The 18268-nt window shown below is 43.1% G+C and overlaps 1 protein-coding gene across 1 annotated transcript; it reads left to right on the forward strand.

The window, feature by feature from the left end:
* The first annotated feature begins 12137 nt into the window (after positions 1 to 12137).
* Positions 12138 to 14893, forward strand: LOC101760248 (amino acid transporter AVT1H). Its single transcript, XM_004979128.2, has 2 exons — positions 12138 to 12490; positions 13432 to 14893. Exons 1-2 carry the CDS (start codon positions 12196 to 12198, stop codon positions 14583 to 14585), a joined length of 1449 nt encoding a protein of 482 aa, XP_004979185.1. The 5' UTR covers positions 12138 to 12195; the 3' UTR covers positions 14586 to 14893.
* The last annotated feature ends 3375 nt before the right edge of the window (positions 14894 to 18268 follow it).

An 18268-nucleotide genomic window follows, 5' to 3' on the forward strand; every position in this document is an offset into this window, starting at 1 on the left:
TTAGGTACAATCTTTTCTAGAGCTTGTGGTTTAGCTTGCCCTGAAACTTTAGCAAGCGACAGACCTGTATATTCCATAAACGTAATGACTTGGATTTGTTTTTCTAAGGGCATTGGTGCTATAGCTTGAGCGTCTTTATCTGCTTGCTCCCTGAGCTAGGGGATAGTACGACTATAAGACGACTCTCCTCATTTTTTCTTCGGATAAGACTTAACTATCGAATGCTCATAGTTCGATAGTAAAGTCTTCTTTACTTCTTTTTTCATACCAATAAAAAATTTTAATTTCACTGGATCTACTGGATTAGGCTCCATCTCCTTTGCTTTTCTTTCTGCATCTTTTTTTTTCCAAACCACTCCCTTACATATGCTTGCGATGCCTCCAGCAATTCCTTAGGAGTCATATCGCCTGCTAGCTTTTGAATGGGTTTAGACTTCTTTGTTTTCTTAACTAGTTCTTTCGCCTTTGGCTTCCTTGGCTTGGAAGGTTGTGGTCGCGACTTCTTGAGAGGTGCTGCAGGTTCCTTGCTCGCACCAGAGTTTAGTCCCATCGACTAGATCGAGGATGGGTGTTTTGGTTGTCATCGCTCGCACCACCAGGATTCAATGGAGATGGAGATGGTTATTGAGCAAGATGCGACGGTCCTAGTGCTGATGATGGTCCTGGAGGTGGATGGGCTGGAGATGACGGTCTTGAGTTCTAAGGAGATGGTGGCTGCGGGGAATCTTTGGGGAGCAATGATGCCTCCTTGCCGAGGATGATGATGTAGCGTTTGTGCCATAGAATGATACCTTGAAGCGCATCTTTTAGTGTCCTTTCCCCATCACCTCCCGGGAGATCGAGCTATAGGCCTTCATATTGACTATCACAGATCTGCTCTAGGCCAAGATTGGAGTAGCCAGGTGGAATCTCCATGCCATGGCTTGTCTGCCCTGGCAGGATTGGTAAAGCACTTTCATACACCACCTGTACATATAAGAGAAATAAAGAAGTTATTAAACTCCTGAGGTGAGGATCAATTGAGATAATTGCATAAATTATATATATGTATACATTAATAGTGATCTTGCCAAATGGTCTATACAGATCACATGAGGTGCGTTGAGTGATGTCATCCACAGGGTACCGTTGGTTGTCCTGCGAAACCACGGGTAATCTTGGCATGTTCTCATTGGGGACCCCTGTGGAAGTACAACTGGTTTAGTGTTGAGAAGGGCTATCGATGACGTTGGGATCCGGCAGTGCTCCAAATTGGGCCATCTCAGTAAGTGCCAGGGCCACTCACCGATTAATTTCTTCCTGCATTCTTACTTCTTGTGAATGCACTTTAGCTTCTAACATGCGCTGCCAGCTCTCCTCTTACTGTTTCTTTCTTCTCTTCCAGCTTCTGTATGTGTCAATGTCCCTACGAGAAGCAAACTTCCAAGGAATGACCCTGAAGCCTCGGCAACGTCCTAGGTGTTTAGGATTCCCGAGCACCAAAGTGAAGCCTGAGGGGCTTCTAATGTATTTTCAGTAACCATAAGTGTCCCATCCTCTTGGCTCAGGCTGCCTCCGTGAGCATAATACCAATTCTTTGATCGATCGGGCCAGTCAATAGTCATTGGTACGATACCTTGATCGAATAGGTCTTGTTCCATCTTTTTCCATATGGGAATTGCACTCATGTAACCACTCGCCCTAGAGGATGATGGTACTCTTTCTTCTGGGCATTGGTTGAGTTGACATGAACCTTGTTCACACTACCTTCACTCATCTTGTATTTTGAAAATGAGTTCCAGTGGTCCCTTAACTTTGGCCACTCATTAAAATATGGTGTGTTCGGCCCTTCTTGATAAAGTTGGCATCTAGATTCTTCTTGAAGGTCTAGAATTGGGTTGCCATCTTCTTCAGTGTCTAGTCTTTCATAATTTTTTCTTCAACACTATCAGGAAGTGTGAAGTGTTTCTTGACATCTGCCCACAACATATCCTTCTGTGTCTGCGGGAGCACGTATGAATCATTTTGTTTACCCTTCCATTCTCTAATGCTGATGGGCACGTTGTCCCTTACAATAGCCCTACATTGACTCATGAACTTTCTAGCCACATTTTCAGAAGCAATTGGCTAGCCCCATTCTGTCACTTCGGTGATGTGATACCTTCCCTCCATTATCTTTGTATGACCTCGTGGCTTATTTTGCTTCATTGATCCAGAGGGCTAACAATTCAAGATTCGTTAATTAGTACATAGTAATAATGAATATAAAATTATAGATGGGGTAAAACAATGAAAATGATATATACCTCACCGGAACCTTCCATCATGGCAAGGTTTTATCCCGCATTGTCATCAACGCCGTGCTTGGGCTCATCATTAACATCACCAGACATGTTGAGGAATATGTCCACCTGGCTACCATCATCCTCGGTGTAGGTTCTTGGAATGTTGCAGCCACTACCGCCAACAATAATCTGCTCCATTATATACCTTGCATCCTCTTCATCTCCCATCTCAACTAATAATGACATTAGTTAAACACACATGTAATCATGGATACATTAAATTAAGAATTGTATTAAGTAGTACAATTAATGTATAAAAATGAAATCATAGAACATACAAAAGAAACTCGTGAAATATACACATGAAATATAATTGAGACCCATTAATGAGGGAGGATAAATCTTCATAGTAAGCATCTAATAAGAGACTTGTGAAATATACTGTTGCTTACATCCAAACATTAAAATTGTCTTAGACATTTGAAATACAAGATACTAGGAATTGAAATGCCTCTAATAAAATTCCCCACAGTAAGCCCTCGGATAACTACAAGTGAAAGCATGTTACATACTAGAACTTTGATTGACCATAAATTCATAAAATACCTAATATTTGGACAGTGATACCAAAAAGGCCATGTGCATGAATGTTTATTTTCTAAATGACCTTTTGTTCATACTAACTACCAACGAGTTTCAAAAATCAATATCACACTAATGACATGTATATACAATTGAAAGAAACTTGTGAAATATACAATTTTTCTATAAGTATTTAAACTAATTTGTATAATTTTTCTATAAGTATTTAACTAATTTGTACTAATTTCTCTAAGTATTTAAACTAATTTGTATAATTTTCCTAGGTATTTAAACTACTAATTTGTACTAATTTTTCTAAGTATTTAAACTAATTTGTACAATTTTTCTAAGTATTTAAACTAGTTTGTACTAATTTTCTAAGTATTAAAAGTAATTATACAAATTACACATTAAAATAGTAAAAAAAAATAGCGCATGCAGTAGCAAGGCCCGTTTGTTGGGGCGGCCTAGGGGCGCGCCCGTACTGGCAGGCAGGCGGACGGCGAGGTGGGCACGGATGGCAGGATGGCGACCAGGTGTAACAACCTAGCTTAATTAAGCCATGTTTAAAACCTAAATAAACTCATTAGCTCATAAAGGAGAACTTTGACAATAGTAAAGGCAAGTGAAAGGTCACTTTTGCCCTCCCAAGATAAACCGTTGTTTAAATAGTAACTATTTCTCCTTAAAAACATAAAAATCTGTCCAACTAAGAGTTGTAGAACTCAACTTTCCTGACAACTTTTATTTTTGGTGTTTTGCTTGAATCTAAGCAGAAGCCCTTCAAAAACTTAAAGTACAAATCTATGTTAATTTTAAGAAGAACAGATTAAGTCCTGGCTTTGGGGCTCTGTATTTTGAAATTTCTAATAGAAACTCAAGCTGAGCTCTATAACAAAGTTTTAGACCTTCGAGACCTTAACAACTTTGATTTAAGAAGTAAGTTCTAATATGCCTCGAAAGCCTTCAAAACCCCGGTCAAAGCCAACTAGTTCGGTCAACCCAGCCTCTCTTTGGCAATTCCGGCTAAATCTTGAAAACAGCCCAACCTGGCACCTTAGCATGAGTTTATCTCTTAAAAGTTGAACAGATTATCAGAAAAACCTTTTACAAGAATTAAACTTAGATCCTAGGTCTACAAGTTTTGTAAAAGGGGTAAAGGTCGTGCAGTTCAAAAATTTGGAGCTTTTTGTCCCGAAGATCGGCCCATCGCATATCCCGCGAATCCCGTTCGCGCCAGAGCGTGCTCAGCTCGCGTGCGTGCACGTTCCGCTCGTCGCCCGCCCCATGGCGATGGCCCGCTCGCGCCACGCAACTGCCCAACCCACAGACACGACACGACACGCTCGCCTCGCCTTGTCGCCGTCCCCCACGCCTTGTCCCGTCTCGCCTGCAGTGCCCGGCGCTCTGCTCCGCGCACGAGCCCCCGCGACGCCGCTGCCTCTGTCAGTCCATGGCCGTGATAGGATGCAGCGGAGCCTTGTTGCCTCTCCGCGCCCTGACCGCGACTGCACACCCGACCACTTCGTCAATTACACACGCCGACAAAGCTGTTTTTGCCGCACACGGGAGCCTCGCCCTGCACGCCTGCCGCACCGCCTGTCGGCGCCAATGGCCGCCGCCATGGCCGGTCCACCCGGCAGCATGTGCCTTGCTCCACTCTTTGGCCCCAACTGCAGACGCATGCCTCGCAACAGCTATTAAACACCCGCCAGCCCGCCCGCACTCCCCTTCACAACTCCCCGCACCCGCACTACCGGAACGCCCACCTGAGCACGCCGCCGCCCAAGCTCCTCCACGGAGAGCTAGCCTCCGCCGTGCGCCACCCCTCCCCGGTGCCCCTAGCCACTTCGCCGCCACCTCACGGAGCTGCTGCGCTCGCCCATCTTCGCTGCCTGAACCCAGCCCTGCCGGAACACCAACGCCGCCACCCGCCGTCACAGCTGAGCAAGCTGCCGCCGGGTTTCGCCGTCGTCAGACCTCCCCGCCACCCGCAACCGCCTCAAATCGGTCGTAGGTGAGCCCCCGCGCCTCCCCGGCTTCTTGTCACCCCGATCCCACTGGTGAATCGCCGGAATTCCAGCCAGCCGCCGCTGCCGGCCCGCCGAGGACTTGATTGCATTTGAAAAACGCGATTTAGGGGTCTCAGTGAAGTTTTGTTAGGACCTATGCGTGATTAGTTTAAAACCCGAGGGCCCAACCATAAGTCTACTTGAGAAAACCCGCGCGAGGACCTTTCCGTGTATAGCGAGGGCATGGTTGTGAAATTCAAAAGTTTTCGAGGGCCTGGTTGCAAATACGTTTCGGTTTACCTTTTTATATCGGTAGAATATATGTTTAAATTTGAAAATTCACCAAAATGCGTAGAAAATTCAGAAAAATGTCAAACCAATTTTGCTAGACTTAGTATAAAGAGTAGTTTTTAATAAAAATACTTCTGGCACATGTCACTGCTTGAATTAATGTTATGTATTTTAATTCTTGTTTAAGCTATTTAAATCATAATAAATCATAGAAAAATGCTAAAAAGTTAAATCCAACTCTCAAGTGCTTGTTTCAGATGGTAGAAGCTTGAAAAAATGATTTGGAGCCTAGCTCAGATGTTGAATTCTCTGTTTAGTTTTGCCATGGAAATCTAAGCTTGTTTTTGCCTTTTTGCATAATAATTAAACCAGAAAGGATAAAAATATGAAACATTTTGGAATAAGTCAGTGGTATAATGTCGTTTGTGGGAAAAATATGGAAACCACCAGAAATAAAAAAGAGGTGCCACTTTCCTCTTTAGGGAAGAATAACTCGGGTAAATGTATAGAAAAAGATGTCCTTAACTAAAAATTCTGAAAAATTTATCGAAGGCTCTGTATCATCCCTATAACTCACTGTTAGAATTTCATGACCAGTTTTATTAAGGTTTCTACTATAAAAATATTTAAGTATAAGCTACCTTAAGGTAATAGAGGTAATATTGGAACAGATACAAAAACAACATTCAGAAATAGGATAACTTTCCGATCTAAAGTTTAATAAAGTTGAGATGTATATATGTACACAATCGCCATCAAACCAACCCCTAGCTTCACACCACATCCCACCCTCCTTATGTGAATAAAGAAGGTGTAAAACCTTGTTTAGGTGAATGTGGCCTTAATATAACTTCTTCTTTAGTACTAACTCATGTTTTACATCCTCTGGGAAAAAAAGTTTGGGAATTTAACTTGATGCATTGCATATTGTATAGAGCTGAACCTCACTAACGGAACTTACGAGCTTCACCCAGTGTTAGAAGAAGGAGCCATAGCTGAGCTGCAGCCCGTCGGAGCCGAGCCCGAGCAAGCCGAAGACCCGTTTGCTACCTCCCCGCGTGAAGGCAAGCCCCAGAGCATGATTTCCTATCTTTAAATATTTGCAATACATCTGATTGCTTTGATTGTGCATTTACGTTCTAGGAGTTGATTGAAACCGTAGATGCATGAATTTAGTACCCTTGATATGAACACTAGTATATTAAGTCGAGTAGATGCAATGCTTGATAGGACTTGGTAAAAGTCGAGTGATTTCTTGTCACTCGCGAGTTATAGGAGTTGATTGCTTACTTATATTGCAACTATAAGGACGATGGATGGAGCAGGGCATATGTTCGATACTCAGTGGTTTGCCCCATATGTCTACATGAAATTGGACTAAGGTTGAGATGTGATAGTGTTCGTGATCAAGTGTTTGAAAGTACTAATCTCATACCTAGTATGGGATGGGGAAGCCTAGTACCTAGTTGAACTGGGACATGAGCGGATCGTTCCACTGTCTCTAGAAACTGAGTTTTTTCCTAGTGCATCATATGGTGACAAGTGCGGTCATAGAATGGCAGAGGCCGGGTCTATGGAGCCTTGCACCAAGGGAAGTGGACTCGACACGGGTCTGGGAATTGATGGGGACGGCTAACAAATGAAGCGACCCTTCGTGGTGCGCGGATGTCGTGGGATTAGGTTTGCCATGCATGGTTAAGAAATTCGAATCGATTCGTCTGCCTCTCACAGTTTGGGACTACTTGATCGCTATGCTACACTGAGTAAGAATGGAACTTGATGATGATATTAATATTGATGCTTGCCATAAATTGCTTGGAAACTATGCTTGTTTAGTATAGTTGCTAACTTAGATGGGTAAATGAACTTAGAACTGGTGGTTAAAATATTGAAAGTAAGGACCTACACGAGTTGCTTTTGGCAAAAATAAACCCCTCAGCCAAAAAGCCTTGCATGTCTAAAAGTTGGTGGAGTAGTTACCACCTGTCGGTTAAGTCTTGTTGAGCATAGTTGCTCAGCCTTGCTTGTGGCACATCTTTTCAGGTGATATTGATACCCCTGAACTCGCTGCAAGTGGCACTTGGCCTACCCAACTTCCTCTTGGTTGGACGGTTGAGTCGGATCCCTCCTCGGACAGCGAGGACAGGGATCATTGATGTCATGTCTGGCTTCTTCATGATATCATGCAATGACGTTTAGCTTCCGCTTATTTATTTCTGTCGCTTGAAAACTCTGTAAAATTTGTTGAATTTTGAACTTGAAGTTGTAATAAATTATTGCACTTGTTTAATCTGGATGGACTGTTGTAATCTCAGTAACCACTTGCCTTCAAGCGAGTCTTGCTTCTCGATCTTGAGTTAAGTGGTTTATCGGATGAAATCCGATGGACGACTAAGTTGACTTTTTTAATGTACATGATCGTGTGTTAGGCGACTTAAGTGTGCTTTAGCCATGTTAATTTGTGCGGTTCGACCACACCAGGGCACGGACAGCGGCTAGGGCGTGGACAGCAGCCGGGGCGTGCGGCGGGGCAGGTAGACGGCGGACAGGCATGTCGGGGCCGAACGAGCGGCACGGACGGCGGACGGGGCACGGGCGGACGAACGGGGTGCGAACGGTGGCTGGGGGAATGCACCTGGGAGATGAGTAGAGACGAGGGGGAGGGGGCAGATCCAATGAAGTGAGGAGGAGATGAGGAAAGGGAGAAGGGGCAGAGCGTTAAAACCTCCTAGTACCAGGTTGACTTTGCAACCGGGACAGGGGGGGTCTTTAGTCCTGGTTCCAATTTCCAACCGTGACTAAAGGGTGCTTTTTGCGCGGGAGATGAAAAAGCACCCTTTGGTCTTGGTTGGAATTTGCAATCGGGACTAAAGGCCCCCCCTTTATTTCCCTCTAAATTTTGTAATTTTAATTTATATATGTTTTAAGTTGTTTTGCACTAGTTTTGTTAAAAAAATAAAAACCTTACATATTTTGGACATGTAAAAATCTATTAAATTAGCAAGTATATTTAAAATAAGTTTGAATCAGTCATTAATTCTATACTAGTTGATTAAGTTTCTAACATAATTATTTTAATGCATCACTATCATCAACAAACTCTTCAATTAAATAATTTCAACATGCAAAAATGTAATTAATGTATGTGGTTAATTTAACATTGTTTATTGATCGAACAAAGGTTCACCATAGAGCATTACAATATAATTCAACATAAAGGTGCACCATATTTAGTTCATTACAATGTACAAAAGTTTCTTGGTCATAATGACCGCGGCGTAAGTACGGAGTCTCCTTTTTGGCTAGCATGATGCTTGGGTCAACTTCAACAGCGAATGGAGGCATACCATCAAACTGATCATAATCATCATACTGGTCTGTTTTGTCCTCGAGTCCCACAATTTTTCTTTTATCTGTAAGAACTATATGGCGCTTTGGCTCCCATGGTTTTTCTTTATCTTCTGAATTTTTCTTAGGTTTGCTAGACATATCCTTCACATAGAATACCTGATGCACATAATTGGCAAGGACGAATAGTTCATCTTTGTATCCAATCTTGGTCATGTCCACTATTATCATTCCCTACTGATTTTTCGTTACACCACCTCTAGTTAGTTTCACCCATTGGCAACGAAACAGAGGGATGTTCAGCGGTCCGTATTCAAGTTCCCAGATCTCCTCTATGAAACCATAATACAAGTCCTTGCTTCTGTTGCTGTCTATGGCATCTATGCGGACACCACTATTTTGGTTGGTGCTTTTTTGGTCTTGGGCTCTCGTGTAAAATGTATAACCATTTATCTCGTAACTTTAGAATTTCACGATTGTGCTAGAAGGTCAAAGCTCTCTTGTTTATCCTCATCCCACACACGTACACATTCTTCCTTTTAGAGCAGTAAAAGTTCATCAACCAACGGTCTTAGGTACACGTCAATGTTGTTGTCGGATTGTTTTGGGCTTTGGATAAGCACCGGCATCATAATGAACTTCTACTTCATGCACAACTAAGGAGGAAGGTTGAACATACATAGTGTCACAGGCTAAAAACTATGACCACTACTCAACTCACCGAATGGATTGAATCCATCAGTACTTAAACCAAACCTTATGTTCCTTGCATCACTTTTAAAGTCCGGGAATGCTCTATCAATTGATCTCCACTAGCCCCATCCGCAGGGTGTCTCAGCATCTCATCTTGCTTATATTCTTCTTTGTGCCATCGCATCAACTTAGCATTCGCCTTATTTCTGAACAAACGCTTCGAACGTGGTATTATACGAAAATACCACATAACCTTCGCATGAACTCTCTTCTTGGGAGGTTGCCCCTCAACATCACCAAGATTATCTCGCTTGATCTTATACCACAGTGCTCCGCACACAGGACAAGCATCCAATTTCTCATATTCATCACCACGATAGATGATGCAGTCATTACGGCATGCGTGTATCTTCTGAACCTTCAATCCTAGAGGGAAAATGACCTATTTAACTTCATATGTTGTGGACAACAATTCATTATTCTCGAGAAGAATGTTCTTTACAATTTTCAATATCCCCTGAAATGCCTTATCGGATACACCATTTTTTGTCTTCCATTGCAGCATTTCCAATGTGGTACCTAGTTTTTTGTGCCCCTCCTTTGGTACATCATTCTTTTATGATCATCTATCATGCGCTGCAACTTTTCTGATTCCTTCTTAGTTTCACAGTCTCTTCGTGCATCCCATAGCACCTGACCAAGATCATCAATAGGGCCGTCTTCTATAAACTCTTCTTCATCAGCCTCGCCCATTGTAGTATCTGCAAAAGCTTGGCCTGCAGCTCGGTCCGGAATGCTATTATCATCCTCCTCTTCTTCGCCGTGTTCCATTATAACTCCTCTTTCGCCGTGCTTGGTCCAAACCAAATAGTTAGGCGTGAAACTGCATCTAAACAAGTGGTTGTGAAGAGTCCCCCAGGAAGAGTAGTCCTTCTTGTTACTACATTGAAAGCATGGATAATATATGAATCCCTTCTCTGGCTGGTTAGCTTTGGCCACTTCGGAAAAATAATGCAAGCCATCAACGAACTCCTTGGTCCATCTGTCCACATTGTACATTCATTGCCGGTCCATCTGCATCGTATTACGTGAAAAATGGACATAGATCTTCGTATTAGATAAAGAACTTGATCAATATTAGGTAGGGAAAAAATAGAGTAAATGTGTTTATAATATTTAGTCCTTTCAATAAACATGAGATAAATAAATTATGCCGTGAGAAATGAACATAGGTCTTCGTATTAGATAAAGAACTTGATCAATATTGATAATTTAGACCAATCAACCTTCATATATGAAGATAAAAATAATTCACATGAAAATTACACCATTCAACATTCATAACATTCACTAGGTTGACAAAAAGAAAAATGCTAGAATTATGGAACAAGACACTAAAGATACATATACACTAAAGATTACAGATACTCCATAGTGGACTTCACGTAGTCAATTATCCTAAAATAATGGTACAACATAGCAAAATGTTCGCCCTCTAAGTCATCTCTGCACATGACTCAATCTTCTACAAAGTGTATGGAGAGCCACCTCTGCTCCTCCAATACCAGAGAATAGTGTAAGCACATTCATGCCATGTGCAGACACTGTTCTCTGGTATTGGAGGAGCGGAGGAACCAGCTCTTAAGAATGTTCCTCCAATACTAGAGAATAGTGTAAGCACATTCATACCATGTGCAGGCACTATTCTCTGGGTTTGGAGGAGCAGAGATGGTACATCCATTGTCGGTCCATCTGCATCGTATTACGTGAAAAATGAATATAGGGCTTCGTATTGAAAAAAACTTGATCAATATTAGGTAGGAGAAAAAAATAGAGTGAATGTGTTTATAATATTTAGTCCTTACATGAGATAAATAAATTATTGGTCAAAGAAATACAATTATTGATAAATTATAGTGACATGAAAAATTGTAGCAATGACCAAATTCTATTTCTTACCCCTACAATTCATTTACCTTAATTTTATTGCAATGACTAAATATTAAAAACATATTTACTCTATTTTTCCCATACCTAATATTGATCAAGTTCTTTACCTAATATGAATCATATATAACAAACGAGCTATCCATCAAATTCTAGCTAAAAAACATGTATAAATACAAATCCTCTTCATTCTCCCTCATTCTAAAAAGCTCATTTTTCTCTATCTCTAAAGCATTAAACAAAGTATAATAACAATAAATGAAGGCAGGATGAAGTAGGTAACATTACAACACTATGGATGAGTGAAATCCCCACGGAAATGAGGAAAACAAATCGAGCAGCACCTCCCTAAGGTTGCTTGCTTGCCATAGAGAGAGAGGAAGAAGCTCTCGGTCTGGTGGAGTGGCTTGGGCTCGGGGAGGAAGAAGGGGAATTTATAGGTAAGGAGTTTTTGTCCCAGTTGGAAATTCTAATTGGGACAAAAGTCCCCTCCCCTTTTGTCCCAGTTGGTAATTCAAAATGGACTAACTCTTTTGTCCCGGTTGGAATTTAGCTTCCCCCGTCGGTGGCTAGATTTTTTCAGCCCACGACCAGACTAAAAGGAGGACTTTAGTCCTGCTTGGAAAGTCCAACCGGGATTAAAGCTCTCCCTATCGGTGACTGTTGCTGACTTATTTTTAACCCGGGATTAAAGGATCTTTAGTTCCGGATACAAAATTAATTGGGACAAAAATGGTTGGATGGAAGGTGAGTTCTCTACACCCGTATCCTGCTGTACTGAAAAAAAAAGGTTGAGCCATATGAACGATGGATTCACTGGACGTCTTCCCAGGATACGCATCTCCTCAGGTTCTCCTAGTGCGATCCTCGTCACTTCCTCTCGACGCCGTATCGACATTATTCCCTCTGCAAAACTCGATCGCGCCCCCTAGCCCTCTCCAAACCAACCACTATATATACGGCAGGAACTAGCTCAACATTATTCAACGCGAGTCGAGCCCCCTAGCCTCAGCACATACTTGACATACGCGCTTAGGGACGGCAACGCATACACAGCAATGGCAAGTCCATGGTGCTGGTCGTCGCTCTGCCCCAAGCCCAACAAGCAGGTGGCGAGCGAGAGCGTCCATGGCGCACAGCTCGCCCTGCAGCGCCTTGGTAGGCGGCGCTGCGGGACCTGCGACGACGACGTTGAGGCAGGCGAGCCATGCAAGTGCGGTGGTAAGGAGGCCGTGGCTGGGGAAGCAGGCGGGAGGGTGGCCGCCGTGGAGGTGAACAACGGTGAGGAGGGCCATAGCAAGCCGAACAGCTCATTTGCGCACTCCGTCATCAACATGGTTGGGATGCTCATAGGTACTACTGCTGCTGCAATAATGTGTTTAGTTCCATTAAAAAATATATAAGTTGGTATTTACAAATTTTGTTAGGCCCCTTTTGGATCATTGGAATTGAATTCCATCCTAATAATCATAATTTAGATACAAATTAATTAAGTTAATATAATTGTATATGGAATATAGTTGTATATTATAGTTGGTGATATGGGAGAGATACTTATATGCTGCACTTCTACTATAAAGAAGCGAGTCCAAGAGCGTGCTATAAGAATTGAATTCCATTCTAATAACCATAATCTATAGAATCAATTTCCATCTCCCACCCCATGAATTTAAGATAGGCTTATATCTAAACTTTGGAAAGTTGTGGAACACTACATTCCAACATAAATTAGCCTACTTCATTAAATAGATTCCAATTACTTCAAAATGAAGGGACCCAAACGGGGCCTTAGGGAAATTCGCGATCAAATTTGTAGTAGGTTGGGGTTATGTTACGTGATCAGCGCGACACGTAATTAACTGTGACCATGGGACAAAGAGTGTGATAGCGTGGACTCTGCCGTAAAAATAGCATCACCACGGGGACAACCTCACTTGCCACAGTTTGCGTGACACTCATCTGGACTGTTGCAAAATGACCAACTTGTAGGCTGTAAATTTGGCGACCAAAATTTTGTGTAACTAACTTTTTGTGTAGATTATGTTGGACACTAACAAGAATTAGGTCTTGGCAATAATCATTGACCATCACTGGTAAAGCGTGTGCCCACCTTACAAACGATGCTAGATCTCTGCCAAACCTTATTTAGATGTAACCATATAAAAAAACCATATTTAGACGTACATGACGGCGCGTCTATGCAACTTGTACTTTGAAATAAAGAAATTGATTCTCATTGAACCTTTATATGGAAAATAAAGCAGTAGGAATCACACATTCATGTGCCATTTCAGGGCTTGGGCAGCTTTCCACTCCATACGCCTTGGAGAATGGCGGCTGGGCGTCCGTGTTCCTCCTCATCGGCCTCGGCGTGATGTGCTGCTACACAGCTCACATCATCGGCAAGTGCCTCGACGAGGACTCCGGCTCCAAGACCTACCAGGACATCGGAGAGCGGGCGTTCGGCGTCAGGGGCCGCGCCGTCGCCTCCGTCTTTATCTACCTCGAGATCTTCTTCGCCCTCGTCTCCTACACCATCTCCCTCAGCGACAACCTTCCCCTCGTCTTCGCCGGCGCCCACCTCCGCCTCCCGTGGCTCCGCCTCACTACCACGCAGCTGCTCACCGCCATCGCCGTGCTCCTCGCGCTCCCGAGCCTGTGGCTGAGGGACCTCTCGTCCATCTCCTTCCTCTCCCTCGGCGGCATCGTCATGTCGCTGCTCATCTTCAGCAGTGTCGTCTTCACCGCCGCGCTCGGCGGCGGCGGGGTCAACATGGGCCAACACATCCCCGTGCTCCGGCTGGAGAGGATCCCCGCAGTCTCCGGCCTGTACATGTTCAGCTACGCCGGGCACATCGTGTTCCCCAACATCTACACCGCCATGAAGGACCCCTCAAGCTTCACCAAGGTCACCGTCACGAGCTTCGCCGTGGTCACCGCGCTCTACGTCGCCCTGGCGCTCGTGGGCGCCAGCCTCTTCGGCCCCGCCGTGAGCTCGCAGGTCACGCTCAGCATGCCGCCGCGGCTGGCCGCCACGAAGGTGGCGCTATGGGCGACCGTGCTCACCCCGGTCACCAAGTACGCGCTGGAGTTCGCGCCGCTCGCTGTCCAGCTCCAGCGCCGCCTCCCGGCAGCCATGGGCGCCCGCGCGCGCCTGCTCGTCCGCGGCGGGGTCGGGTCGGCGGCGCTCCTGCTCATCCTGGCGCTGGCGCTCGCGGTGCCTTACTTCGAGCACGTGCTCAGCCTCACGGGGTCGCTGGTGAGCGTGGCGATCTGCGTCGTCTTCCCCTGCGCGTTCTACCTCAGGATCTGCTGGGGCAGGGTGTCGCGCCCCGCTGTCGCGCTCAACGTAGGGATGATGGTCGCCGGCGTGGTTCTGGCGGTGGTGGGGACCGTCTCGTCGGCCAAGTCGCTGGTGCAGAGGATCCAGAGAGGCCATGCGGCGTAATAACTAATATGAATATAAAAAGGAGTATTCCCTTCATCTCAAATTACTATTCGTTTTAGGTTTTCTAGATGCATTATTTTTACTATACACCTAGATATATATTATGCCTAGATAGCTAGAAAATCAAAAACGAATAGTAATTTGGGACGGAGGGAATACACTGTAACAATTACCATGATAGATGTCTCAGGTTACATGGTGCATTGTCAGATTCATAAATAGGACTATATTACGGATACAAGTTAGATTGGTCCTGAGGAAATACTTGCTTTGTAATTCTTGCATCAAATGTTTCCGGCATTAATAATGGCCCATACGGCACCTGTCAGAAGTGCTTGCAGCTTTTTTCTTCATGTATCGAGCGAAGAAATGTACAAGTGAAAGGATTAGTTCCCGTTCTCCACTGCTAAGAGTACAATTTACTCCCACTGTTCGTAAATGTATGACCTGCTGGAAAGAATAAAGCAAAACATGTAGCTATCATCTGTATCTTTGTTATATGAAAGCTGCTTGAATTTGATATATGAAAATATATTTATTGTGCAGTTTCTGTTACCATTTTCATGAAAATGTAGGGGCCAAGTACTACTAACAAAAAAAAATGCATATGCTATAAAGACAGTTTAAAGACATATTCTTGTGAATGGTGAGTCCTTAAAAAGAGAATGTTGTCAGATCATTAAGCACAACTATAAAGTTAACCGATAATCTAAATTGGTGTTTAAATAGGCCCAACTAATAACTTGTTAGCACATACTATATATGTACAAATGCAAATGTAAGTATGTTATCCACTTTTTTAAGCACCGCTTGCAAATTTGCAGAAACAATGGTTTGTTTGAACATCTCCTGTAACCCCTCGCATTATACATGATCAGCTAGTCAATAACATAAGAGCTGGCTGAGATAATTTATTCCGCCACATAAAACTATGTGGGACATGAGATAATAAGCTAGCCTTTGTGTACTACGATCAGTTCGAGTAACTGAGATCATTTAATTTTGTTGATAATAGGGAGGTAACAGTATTTTATACGCTACAGTAACACAGTATGAGACTTTGATCATGAATGAACAACCAAAATTTGTCCAATGCACAGGGTGACTTTATCGATCTCTGTATAAGAGGTGTACTCGTTCTCTCAAAGGTGTTCATAGAGATATGGTTGCGCGCACGCTTGTATTTATAAGGGTAAGAGTATTACATAGGTGAGCATGTACAACCGTGCTATACTTTGCAAAAAAGAAAATTCTTGTTTTTTTTGTTTCATTTGGTTTTATTAGTTAAATGCCTCACTTCATTATCAGGCGGGAAAATCGAATCCTAATCGCTCTCAACTGGCATGCAAGCAGTAGTGGGCTAGTGGTCACTAACTAAAAAATGGAAAATGAAAAAAATGTAGGTCTCATGTTGTACTTCCACGGGCCTTGAAATCAAGTTGGACCTTGATCTCTGTCTGACAGGAGCTACCAAATCGTGGCCCATTTGCATAGCTAATTCTTCTTTATAGGCTGCGCACTGCAGCCCATTACCAAATAGGCCGCAGCTCATGCGCACAGATGGGTCTTCTAATTTTTAATTTGTTTAATACTTGTAAGTATCTTTCTAGTTTTTTGAGGCAATTTGTATTTCTTTTGTTGATTTAAGACTACACATGCATCCAACGTTTTTGAATATTTCATCCATCATCTTACAATTGTACAAAACCTAAATAAAAAAATAAGAAATTACTGATTTAACATTTTATATGAAAATATTCAAAGGTTGTATTTGAATTGTATTAAAAATAGGTGTTTGAAAATGAGTATTTCTTTTTAGAAACACAAACCGCCATGAGCACGTAACCATTGCTCTATGAACGCTGGAAATGACTTGTCCTAAAAATTCCTTTAAACACTACTAAATTTAAAATTCTAGTGAAGTGGAATGGAATAGAACCTTATCTATAAGTTGCCATAAGGTGTGGAAAGAAACAAAGGAAACAGCTATCCCAGTTTAGACAGAAAAAATGAAAATTTCAGAATTTAGTTCGTATGGTTATATAAGAGAAACTCAAGGAAAGCACTTTGAATTTCTTTCCGATACGAATTAATAAATCCAAAAATATAAAGCAAACCCAGATATCCACAATATATGCCAGCCATGTAGTTGGTAATGAAAAGCTGTTGATTGGTAATGGAAGTATATAAAAACAAGAACATCACGAGCATCGCCTACACTATGTATACCCTACTCGCTAGATAACAGGTTTGTGGCGACAAGAGCTAGCTACCGCAGCTAGTCCACATCCTACATGCACGTACAAGATGAGCTGTTAAAATATTACCATCTAGAATCCATCGCAGCCTAGGCCGGTGTTCTTATGGCTATTAGCTTCAATTTCTCATGACCATGAAATGATTAAGTGTAGCTTGCCTTTGACACAAGAGGCTTATGTTGGACTTCCTGCAAACGTGACATGCATGTCAATATGTCATGACGTCGGAGAACTCAGATCAGACAGCCGGGGCTGATGTATCCAACCAAAGCTCAAAACATCCTTAAAGTGAGAACTGAAAGACTGAAAGCTGATGTATCCAACCAAAGCTCACAACATCCATAAAGTAGTTCAAAAGCAACAGTGATAAGAAAACACCACTGAAGAGAGTGAAGGGAAGTCTGTCCTAAAGCAACAGTGAGAAGATAACCCTATTTTAGCTGGCCGGTTACTGTCAAGTCGGGTTCAGCTCCAACATCTCGACCATTGTATTGAATGCATGCAGGGGATGTAAAGCTTGAGAGAGCTACAGCTTATGTGATTAAACCTAATACATGACTCTATCTACCGAATTAATTGAGCTGATACTTTGATATCTCTCAAATGGTTAGTGTAAAGCCACGACATAGCTTTGCATGATAAACAGGGAACATGGTGACCAACGCTTGAATTTGTCGACGTGTTCGATCCTCGTTGTGGTGCTCTCTACACTAGTAGAGAATTGGCTTTCGATCCGCCCCCTTTTGTCCCGGTTTAAAGTTGGCCCGGGACAAAAGGGGGTGCGCCACGGTAGGCAAAATTGGAGGGGAGATTTACTCCCGGTTGGTAATTGCAACCGGGACTAAAGGCCCCCCTTTAGTCCCGGTTGCAACGGCTAGCTGGGGGGCGTCGGTGGCGGGACCCTTTTATCCCGGTTGGAGCCTCCAACCGGGAGTAAACTTCCAACCGGGACAAAAGGTGTTCTTTTTGTCTCGGTTGGAGTTTTTAACTGGGATAAAAACTCATCCCCATTATATACGGCCAAGACAGAGGACTTTCTTCCTCCTCCAGCCCGAGCCAGTCCAACACATTGACAGAGAGAGCTGAGCTTCACCTACTCTCCGGCGGTGCCGAAGCAAGCAAGGAAGGTGCTGCCCGAAGTTTTTTCCCTCATTTTCGTGGGAATTTCACTCGGCCAACACAAGTGTTGCAAAGGTTTGCTACTTCATCCTCGTGTTATGATTTGATTTATGCTTTGGAGATGGAAAGATTATTTGCTAGAATGTGATGCTGAAGTAGAAAAATGGAGAGGTATTTTGAGCTAGAATGTGAGGGAGATTGATGTGTCATATATAGTATGCATTATTGCAGTGGTTTAAAAATGATGCTACCTTGTCTAGACGGTTTATCTTATCAAATTCAATATGGTTTTTTAAATCCATATAC

Source organism: Setaria italica, chromosome VIII (assembly GCF_000263155.2).
Source record: "Setaria italica strain Yugu1 chromosome VIII, Setaria_italica_v2.0, whole genome shotgun sequence".
Taxonomy (NCBI): Eukaryota; Viridiplantae; Streptophyta; class Magnoliopsida; order Poales; family Poaceae; genus Setaria; species Setaria italica.

What these genes read in the sequence shown, in the direction of transcription:
- LOC101760248 (XM_004979128.2), top strand. Translation starts at nt 12,196, where the DNA reads ATGGCAAGTCCATGGTGCTGGTCGTCGCTCTGCCCCAAGCCCAACAAG. An exon ending in CATGGTTGGGATGCTCATAG is followed by an intron (nt 12,491 to 13,431) that starts GTACTACTGCTG and finishes GTGCCATTTCAG; the next exon opens with GGCTTGGGCAGCTTTCCACT.